At 39.7% G+C, this 10,812-nt stretch overlaps 1 protein-coding gene across 3 annotated transcripts in view; it reads left to right on the top strand.

Annotated features, from left to right (window-relative positions):
* Window positions 1-399: 399 nt before the first annotated feature.
* Window positions 400-10,812, top strand: part of stau2 (staufen double-stranded RNA binding protein 2) — an 83,393-nt gene continuing 72,980 nt past the window's right edge. For all 3 annotated transcript variants that reach the window (XM_044104652.1, XM_044104654.1, XM_044104653.1), the window contains exons 1-5: window positions 400-520; window positions 3,814-4,027; window positions 4,633-4,763; window positions 4,949-5,108; window positions 5,869-6,004. In XM_044104652.1, coding sequence (XP_043960587.1) covers window positions 3,823-4,027; window positions 4,633-4,763; window positions 4,949-5,108; window positions 5,869-6,004 — 632 coding nt within the window. In that variant the 5' untranslated portion in view covers window positions 400-520; window positions 3,814-3,822. The remainder of the gene's footprint in view (window positions 521-3,813; window positions 4,028-4,632; window positions 4,764-4,948; window positions 5,109-5,868; window positions 6,005-10,812) is intronic.

Raw genomic sequence — 10,812 nt, 5'->3', positions numbered from 1 at the left:
TCAGTAAGCTTCATTCAGAATCCTGTCCTTACTGTGTGATAGATACCCATTTTTAATTATTTTTAACAGCGGTTTTGTTCAAGTAATTAGTATTTAAATATACTGCATAAAAGGGCAATTTTGTAATAAAAATAGGTAGCTATTTTGAAACAACTTATTTGCAGACAGCCTTTTTAAAACCGCTGGGCATGGATTTGAATCAAAAGTTAACTTGTAGCTTTGAGGTAGCAAAACCTGGACTGAACCATTTTTCTCATGGCGGGGGGTCGCCGATTCATTCAACTCTCACCTTAACCTCTAGTGGTTGTCGTATCTCGCTTTGCACATTGTGCTAGACTGAAATGACTAACACTGCAGTTTTTGCATAAAATATCTACTTAGCGAGTTGTTTCCTTCCAACAAGACGTATTTTGTCATGTTTATCCTGGACCAATAAGATGGTGCGTTCCCTTCTTCCATCCAGTTCTCTTTAGTGTTTGCCAATGTTGGAGGTGTAACTGGGGTCTGGCCCTGGACAAAGGTAAAAAAAAAAAATGTTACCTCTAAATGTCTGTCCCGTCGTTGTGAGGTGGTCACGGGAGGGTTTGCCACGTCGTTCTCGGTCCGTGCGTGTTAGATCAGACTGAATTTTCCACGACTTTTCGTGGAAGATGGGGCGGTGTGGAGATGCTAGCAAAGAGAGAGGGGTGTTCTCGGCCGATCAGCCATGATGAACCTCCACCGGCTAAGCGAGCCTAACCGGAGGTCATCTGATTAAAAAAAATAGCCGATTAAGGAAACCACAGCGACACACTCATGACAGTATGCGCATTTGGTCATTCTGCAGCTCCGTTTTCAGGGACTGACATTTGGAGAAAACGCTGTTTTCCTCTTGGTATCGTTAGCTTCCTTGCTAAGTTGGGCAGTAGCTGGGATGCATAGGTTTGCAGACAACCAGTCAGGCTCTAACGCTACACCACCTCTTCTTTTTTTATGCCTTCAGTTGGCAGTGACACACAGTGATAAACTCCGATAGCTTGCTGTTTCAATAATGCGTGAGTGAGTGAGAGTTGCAGCATAAGAAATTGTAACCCAGCCCCCTCCCCTTCCAGAGCACTAGGGGCAGACTGGACCTACAAGCGCTATTTGCAGGAAAAATTTAAATACATGAACTTCAATGAGCTGGAGCTGCTGCTGAGTGAAAGATGCATGTGTTCTGCCTCGAAGTGCAGCGTTGTTTACATTATTCCAACCATGATCTTTATGGACAGGTGACACTTGTTATACATAAATGAAAGAAAACGGAATGAAAATATGCAAGCTGTAGTGTTTAATTCATCAACCAAGAGATTAACAGGTTTAGACTATTTTTCCCTCTACTCTTTACTCTGGGAATATATACTATACCTGTTTTTTTTTTTTAAATAAAATAACTGATTGAACTCTCAATAAATCAGTTTATAAACTGTTTGCTTCCTTGTTTCTCAAATTAAGTATTAAGTACTTGATCTTAAACGGTATGACATGCATCTTACACTGCAGTCCTGTGACAGTGTTTGTCTCCTTGAAGAGTTCTTTTTTTTTGTCACACACGTTGCAGATCATCAATCAAATTTTGATCACAGAGATTTGAATGTCAAACTTATTTTGACATTCAAATCAAAATAAGTTTGACACTTCTACAAACAGTCTCTCACAACTTAGCCAAACAAAGCAACAAAATAAATGGAAATCCAAATAAGAAGGGAAACATATTAAGATGTAATCAGAAAAAAAGTAGCATTCATAAAAACATATTTGGAGAATCAAAACGTCTAGACTTGGACTAGGCCACTTCAGACCCTGCCCTACAGATCAGAACATTTTGGTATGACATGGTTCGCTGGAGCCCCAAACGCTTTGCAACACTTTTCACATTGATTGCTGGTAATTGCTCATCCGCTTTTGAATTTGTTTTGAATGGCAGATGAAGTTTTATTTTTAGATGTTGTAGTCTTAATGTTATTATAGAGATTGTATTTAATTAATTCTTTAATTTAAGCGCGTTAATCTCAGCTTTCCCGAAAAAAAAAAAAGGGGTTAATTTCTGTTAATTTATGATTTAACAAGGTGGGGCCTGGGGGGGCAGAGGAGTACTTTGTCATGTTTGTCATGTTAACAGTTTTTCTATGTTCTCAGTTTGTCTTTGTCTGATTTTAAAGTTTTTCTGGTGATCTGAAATTTGTAAGTGTGACAAAAAACTGAAGCAAAATACATTTTTATAGTGGTATATATGAACCACTAGCGCATGATTAAAAAGAAAACAAAAAAAAACAAGTTACTGATATCTCAAAATATGACCATGCAAGCTACAATGCTTCAGGGCTGCCCCAACATGTACAAAACCTTAAGTAGGATTATATTTGGGTGCTCTCTTCTAATTGATCCCACTGTGACCAACGATTTCACCAAGAAGCTGGGGGAGAGAGGAAGCTAAATATTCAAAACAAGCACAGGAAATAAGGCTGTTACTCATTAATCTACCTATAAACAGCTACAAAGAGCATGAAATGTGACCTTGGCTCTGTCAAAAGTACAATTTGTGTTAAATTTTAAACGTTATCATTTATAAGTTATGCCTTCGTATGCTTACAGCTGGCTCCTTTGTAAACCTGTCCTGTTAGACTCATGCTTCATCTAATGCTGTTCATTTTTTTTCTAAACGTAGTGAGAAACTGATTCATTTAGCTGAAAGCAGGTACTACGGCATTGTTTACTCAATTTTCACTGTTGGTTGGCTAAACAGCACATGCTACAAATTCATTTCACATATATATTACAGCAGGAGTGCTTAAAGTGGGTCCTCGAGGGCCGGCATCCTGCATATTTTAGTTCTCTCCCTGGTTTAATGCACCTGGATCAAATGATGGCTCGTTAGAAGGCCTAAGAAGAAAACTGACATGCTGAAAAATACCCTCCTTTATAAAAATTAAATGTGGTTAGCATGCTCAGAAGAACCCTCTTATTACAGAGGCTCTGTGTTATTCTAAAAAAATGACTAAATAATGGAATACTAATGCCACTTGTTACAGTTTAGAAAGTTTTACATCTACTCTGAGTGTTGCAAGCAAAATATAAACCCCTTCTCTAAAATTGACACCTTGAAGCTCGACTGAATTTTGTACTATAGCTAACCGTTGTGGCTATAGTACGGGTAATGCTGCCACACTGAATTGCACAAAGTAGGTGGGAAATTGAAGGACAACCTTAAAACTCTTCGAATCCACAGCGAATTCAAACTTATACACCAAAATCTTGCTTTTATTACCAGTTCACCTTAAAAATATCCAATTAAGTAATTGATTGCATGATAATCACGGCCACAAAGAGTGTAAACTTCTGACTAGAACTTTACGGGCCCATTATATTTGCATCTGGCCCACGGTTAAAATCGACCGCTGAAACCTGTATATAATTCTTCTTTGTTCCTCCTGAAAAACAAATTGTAATTCAATGTCCATTGTCTCGCTCGGGCCGCTTTCACAGGCTGCCTCCTTTTTGCCGTTGGCAGCAGTAACATGAGTAAAGCTCCTTGGAATAAAGCTTCATTGTTTGTGTCTATTAGCTGCCGGTGGATCAGAATGTGAGAGAGAACGGCTCCGTTTGGAGTCGTTTCTCCATCCAGGCTCTGAGCACAGAAACTTTCTAAAATATCTTACACAGATTTCAGACTTTTGAAAATGTGTGTGGAACAATGTCCAGCTCACTTTTCAGGCCGTAAAATGAATTAGCTGTTTCAACTCTCTATTTAATTTGAGGCGTGACTACACATGGCTTGCTGTTGTTCTCCTCCAGGAATAGAGCATGGCTCAAATGAAAGTACAGACCGCAGCGCCCCTGGCTGGTCCTGGCCTCTCCCCTGGAGTTTCTCCGACGGCCATGGCCAGCCCAGGACCCCTGGGTCTGCAGCCCTCTGTCAACGGCACAGGCCCAGCCCCCACACCCGCCTGCCCTGCTCCTGCTGTCGGATATGGGGACACAAACCTTCCTGTGTCTGCCACACCACCAGGTATGACAGAGCAACACCACCATCTTCTGTTTATGATCAGCCGTGAAGAGCATGTCGCATTATAATGACTGCGTGGAAGGATCCCAAACAAATGATGTATCTTTTTTAACTCTGGACAAACATTGTTCTGTTGTATTTGTTCATGTTTTTTGCGTTTATTATGCTTCATTGAAAAGCTGGACCTGCAGTTTGCAACAATACATCTAAATCAATCCGAATGTAACTGAGACGTTTAGCTCCACAATTCCCTTCAAAAAGTGAACCTCGTAAATTATATACATTTATTAGAGACAGAATCATTGAGACATTTATCTTTGTTAGTCATGATGATTATGGCCTTTGATACAGAAACGTTCTCTAATGATCTACACAGTCTTGGGGAAGACTGCTGACTAGACATTTGTCCTACAGACCTTCAAAGACAACTTCCACAAAGAGATTAAGCAATTCACTAAATTCACTGCCTGATGATTTTCTAAGGTAACTCTCCAATGTTACAGTTTCCCACCAGAGTTTTCTACACAAATGAGCCATGATTCGTCTGAACGGTGCAAAAACTGTGGCTCTGTCCTCAGTACATTGTGTTTGGCTGCTGTGTGTTCAAGGCTCGCCCCAGGAGGACATGGCAAACCCTAAAGAGAAAACTCCAATGTGCTTGGTGAATGAGTTAGCCCGTTTCAACAGGATCCAGCCACAGTACAAGCTCCTCAATGAGAGAGGCCCTGCACATGCTAAGGTAAAATATTCATCAATTTTTCTTTTGGGGGGAAAAAATAAAAAATAAAAATAAATATATATAAAATATTTAAAATTTTTCTAATATTAAAAGGCATCACGAAGGAACATGTGTTTCCTGAAATGCAATTCCAGTTGCTTGGTTCTGTAATGTGCTGGTTTGTCCTCTGGGTGTCACTGTTCCAGATCTTCACGGTGCAGCTGACTCTTGGGGAACAGGTGTGGGAGGCAGAGGGCACCAGCATTAAGAAGGCCCAGCACTCCACTGCTGCCAAAGCGCTGGCCGAGAGCGTCCTTCCCAGGCCCGCGCCCCGCTCGCCTAAAGTCGACGTCAACAGCAACCCAGGTAGCACAAAAAAAAATTCCAGTCTGTCTTCGGACTTTATCAACTCATAATAATTAGTCAGTGGGCACGTATGTGCACACTCACACAGTGCTTTGAAAAAATATTCACAGTTATTCATGCCGCAACCACAAACTTCAGAGTTTCTCATTGGGAGTTTACCTGATAGACGAACATGGGATTTTACACGTCTCTGCCAGCATAAGCGGGTTTAAGCGATTAATGATTTTTTATTTTTTTTTTGCAAAGTCCGTATGTCTGTAATATTATTCACAGTTTGGCACAAACCATGTTGGGGACATGGCTACAGACCACAATTTAAATCTCGGTCTTAATAGAAAAAACACCATGTATGGCTGAGAAGTAACTCAGCACATCACCCCGAACACATCATCCTGCAGCATCGCAGCAGACGGTGGTGGTGGATGGGAGATTAGGATGGTTTCGCAACGATACTAAACACACATTTGAGAATCTGTAGCAAGACTGGAAAGTTGCTTTTAAGATAAGAGACATCCAGTCTGACTGAACTTAAACTAATTTGCTGTAAAGAACGAGGGCAAAGTCCATCACTTATGCTGACATTGCAAAAAAGACTTGCAAATGTAGGTGCAGGAAATATGATTCATTTGTTAAAAATTTAATCCTCTGTATGATTCTCTCTCCGCTTAGCAATTATGTTCTACTCTGAATTAGATTTAGTGGTTTACTTTTAAACACCATGGTTGACTTTTCACGTTTTAATCTCCTCTGACCATCACAGGCAGTATAACGCCCACCGTGGAGCTGAACGGTCTTGCCATGAAGAGAGGGGAGCCAGCTATATACAGGCCCCTGGATCCCAAACCCATCCCCAACTACAGAGCTAATTACAACTTCAGAGGGATGATTAACCAAAGGTGAGCACCTTCAACCCAACTTGTGTAAAAGGTGTGACTGTGTACTTTTTACTCTTCTGTTGACCATGACACCTAAGAATAAGGTGGCTATTTATTGAGTGTTTTCTTATTTTTTTTATTGGAAAGGAAATAGTCTGTAAATGTTATGGATGCACAAACGTTTCCAGAAATGAAAAGAAAACATTTCTGTCTTGACTGTAGATTGAACAAGGATATGTAGCTGTGAGGATGTGCAGTTCTGATGGGATGAATGGGTAGGGTGTGCTGTGCTTCAAAATCTGATTGTTGTCTGATGTATGAATTGATGGCTTAATGGATTAATCCGCAGCGTACAAGATTAGTAAAATCTTCAATAGCTGCAGTCCTGTGTCAGTCGTCGTTTCATAATCAAAGCCTGTTCTGTGACTGCAATGAAAGTGTCCCGAACCAAACTCTCTCTGCCTTTGGAAAAAAAAATCTAATTTTTATGCTTGAAAAAAGTTTTAAATGGGAATAAGTACAGAACGTGCAGAAATAATGAATAAACTCAGATGCCTTTATTTCTCTGTTTCCTTCCTTCTTTCTTTGTTTCTTTTTTCCTTTCTTGTTTCCTGTAAATGAACATTTTATGGCGGATAAAGCAGAAAGATTAGCATGAACTTTAAAAAAAAAGGTGCTGTCAAAGACCAAATCAAAAATAAACATTACAGCATCCAACCTAGGTATTCATATCCCCTAAACATTTATGTTTATTCAGACAAATTTTATTAGGATTCTATGTGATAGACCACAAATAAGTCATAGAAGTCAAGTGGAAGGATAATGGTTCACCATAAAAAAAAGAAAAAAACAAATCAAGAGAAATGTGTTGTACATTTTATCTTTCACTTTGCCACTATGCTCTGCTTTTTGTTAGTCTCTCACTTTAAATCTCAATAAAATATATTAGGGGTGTATTCCTATCTGAATGAAAACTCTTGCATAAATCAGTTGTTAAGCACTTTACATAAGTTGTAAATTCTAGTTTGTAAAAATCATATTTCAATCACAGAAAACCTCAGAAACTCTTCTGTGACAAAAAAATAATATGCACTACCTCAACCTTGCTTTATTTTTTTTCTATTTCTATAAAAATGATTGTAGCTACACACACGGGTGCATATTGTTTTGTTCATCCTCTTTCCTTTTTCTAAAGCTTACTCATTTATAATTGGTGTCTGTACTCTGTGAGCTCTTGAAACCAAAGTCAGACTCCTTGTTCGTGCTCATAGCCTTGGCCAATAAAGCTGGTTCTGATCTGAAATAAGGATTAATGGTGAATGATCTCTTGTAACCTTACATTTTAGCATTTTATGACCCTTGAAAGAACAGATGGCCCTTAAAGCATGGGGACTTGAAAAGACAAACTTGATCAAGGCTCATTCGAAATGCTTTGAATCACTTTGAGTCCCTCCAGGTGGCAGTGTTTCATCACTTTATAAATTTCCTGTCTCCTTTCCAATTTTGATCAGTACTAATTTAGCTGTGTTAGAGAAACATATTTATTTAATGTTTATTTATTTATGTATATATTCATCTCTTTCCTTTTTAACTTAAGCAATAGTCTTACCTTTTTACCACTTAAACAAGTCGGTATTTAATACAGAAGTGTTTGCTTTTAGTTCATTTCAACCATGGCGTTTGACGTTTCTTCTGTGAGATGAGATTTATTGTATGAAAAGATTATGTTGCCAGATAAAATGGGTGACTCAGTGGCAGTGTTGAGTAACTAAGTGTAGTCAGCAGAGAGCCTAGCATCTGGCTCACATCTTTTTACTATTTGATCCATGCAGGAACTGATGGGGGGAGAAAGATGAATGTCTTTGGGGTAGAGGAGAAAATCTGCTTGCCAACGTCTATCTGTCAGTATCGCCTGTTTCCAAGAAGACACCGGCAGTATTTATCTCTCATAGTCTGTTTTCTTTTCTGATTTCACTCAACTGGCGAGGCAAAGAGAAGAGTTTAAAGATGTGTGCCTCTCCGACAGCAGAGAGATATTTCATTCCAAGGTCACTTATGATTTCCCGAGGCCTCTTTCTTTAAGTGTGAATGAGGGTGGGATTAATGAAGGGGAGACCTTGTGGATGGGAGTTCTCTTAAGCAGATGAGTGACTATGTAGCGGAGTGACAGGCCATATTTGGCATCCGTCAACTAAACGATGCGGCGGGGAAGCGCAGGTTTCCACATAACCATGTCCTTACCTATTATGATGAATAAGAGCGATCCAGAGTCGTGTTGATGGAAAATCTTCCCATTAAAAGGGCAGCCCGGCTCTGATCCATCAGTGCTCTAATGACCGCCGAGACCAGTATTGATTCGTTCAGAAAGTGCCCTGCGGATGAAATGCTGCGATAATATGAAATGTGCATTTATCAGCGTCTTAATGAATCTTATTTATGGTGAAGGACCTGAGCATAATTCCTTACCGCCCAAGTCCATGTTTAAGCGAGCGATCTGTCTCCGCTATCACTCAGATATGGCGGTCCCATTGTTCGGGACTGCTGTGAAATGTGTGGCTAACAAAACTGATCGTTGGATTCGGAAAATATTTGCTGCATTTTTTAAGTATTTTTCTACTTATTCCTAAACCTATCGTTTGTGGTGTATGCTTTAGTTTCCCTAATAATACTGCTTTGCCAATTTTGCGGTCACCTGTCAACTAATCGGATGACTGCAGTCGTGTGTGATTTCTGGTCTATTTTGATGAAGGATGCTTGCTGTTTGATAAATCTTTAAGGCAGAGTCTCTAAATAATGATGTATTCCACATGGATTTGGGTGTTTCAGACACCAGCAAAACCAAAGTCCTTCATGAGATTTTCACTCTGACTGTCTAGAGTTACATGTCTTATTTAAATAGTTTGGTCTCTCTAATGCTGGATTCAGAGTTGTGTTGAAACCTCCACCTCTACATCTGGGGTGTTGAGAAAAATTGGACTGTATCAGACAAAGTAGCAGAGACCCCGCATACTTATGTTCTCAAGAAATCTTATGACGTCAGCCGTTTTCATCGACAATCCCCAATTCCTGTGTTATCACTGGAACACCTGGTTCCATTGAGTCATGCAGGAGCTCCTCCAGTTAATCCGCGGCGTTCCCAGCTTTCGTCCCGCTGGTCCAGTCTCAGTGGGCTTGGTGGGTGCAGGCATTCTGCGGGAGTTAGAATTTGGATTGGACTTTCCCCAATGAAGCAAAGCTGTGCAGTGTCCTCCCAGCCCTCATTTGGTTATGACAGTAACATTATGTCAGCTGGAAGAAGAGTGGGTTGAATGACTGCGGGTGCTTTGCTCTGTGACATTTCCTCCTCGGATGATTTTCAGATACAAGGCGGTGAGTCGCTCCTTTCTCTGTCTGAAGCGGAAAAGAAGAAAAATCACCTGCGGCCTGACTGAAATTTTGACACAGTTGTAGTCGAAAAAGCTACCGTTTCTGTTCTGCCCCTGGTTAAAAGTTGGTAATTTAATTATTTTTAACCATAAAAAGAAGAATCCCATGTAGTGTTTTACTTTGTTTTGTTTTGACCGGTTCTGTTGCCGTTTTTTCCAGCAACGTTAACAACTTGCTAAAAACAAAGGCATTACAGAGTAAATCTTTATTTTAAATGTATTCTCTTTTCTTGTCTTACACTAATTACTATGCCTCTAATAATATTAGTGTGTACAGTTTTATTAGTAAAAAAATAAATAAATAAAAGTACAAAAAGGCATTTTCCACTATAATATGTTCACTGGACATTTTGCATTGATTAAGTTCATTGTTAAGACTGCAGCAGACAAAACAAGGTCTAAAAACCTTCACGTAAAGAGAAACGTCTTAAAATTTGGCTAAATTTTGAAATTAAAGAAACTATTCAAAATATGTAAACATAAAACATTTTCAAACCTCTGAAATGCAGAAAAAAATGCTCAGTTTTTGTTGTGCAAGAACAAACGTCTTCGTCATCTAGTGCAGCGTTTCCACCTTGTGGTACGAGAAAACTTTGCAGACAGGTGCTAACTAGGTAGCTAGAAAGGAACCGTTCTGAATTATTTCGGTGCCTTTGCCCTTACTGTTTACTGAGGCAGAGGTTCAGTGTGTGATCAGGCATGTTTGAGCTCAAATTAGCATAAATAAAAGTCTTGCTTTAATTAAATGAGCACAAATAGAACCTTGACTGAAGTGTTTTCCCATAGTCTCACCTTGTTTCCGCCGGCATGTGGCGGCTGTTTATATAGACTATGTCTGACCAGTTTATGGCATGCATTGTTGAAAAGTTTGGTTCGGCCCTTGTTTTATTATTTAACATATTGTCTAGTAAGTTTGCCTCATAGCTGCATGGTAGAACCCTTGGAAATGAACATGGCTAGGTAGAACTTGCATAAGGTACAGTGTGTACATGTGTGGACTGTGTGAATGAAAATATCTATTCCGTGCCTGTAGAATATCAGATGGCACTTCAGAAACAAAGCACGCCCAGGAACTCAGGCGTGCTTGGTAACCCGCCTCTCTAATTGGGCCAAGACCACTCATTGAAAAGGCAAATCTGCCCATCAGCGCTTTTCTATATCCAACATCTCCTCTCATCTCTTCCTGCACGAACATATTACATTTCCTTTGAAGTCTTTTTAACACAAGTGGTCATCTTTTTTTTTTCTTTTCTTTTTTTTAAATCTCAACTCTGTCTCTCTCTGTCCCTGACTGGGTTACATTTTATATCTCTCCTGGTTCCTTTAGCCTTTACATTTCTTCAGGATATAATCAGGACGCAGCGTTCTCTCTTTGGTTCACTCAGGAATTCCTCAGATATGGTT

Source organism: Gambusia affinis, linkage group LG21 (assembly GCF_019740435.1).
Source record: "Gambusia affinis linkage group LG21, SWU_Gaff_1.0, whole genome shotgun sequence".
Classification (NCBI taxonomy): Eukaryota; Metazoa; Chordata; class Actinopteri; order Cyprinodontiformes; family Poeciliidae; genus Gambusia; species Gambusia affinis.
This window is presented reverse-complemented; position numbering and strand designations above follow the sequence as displayed.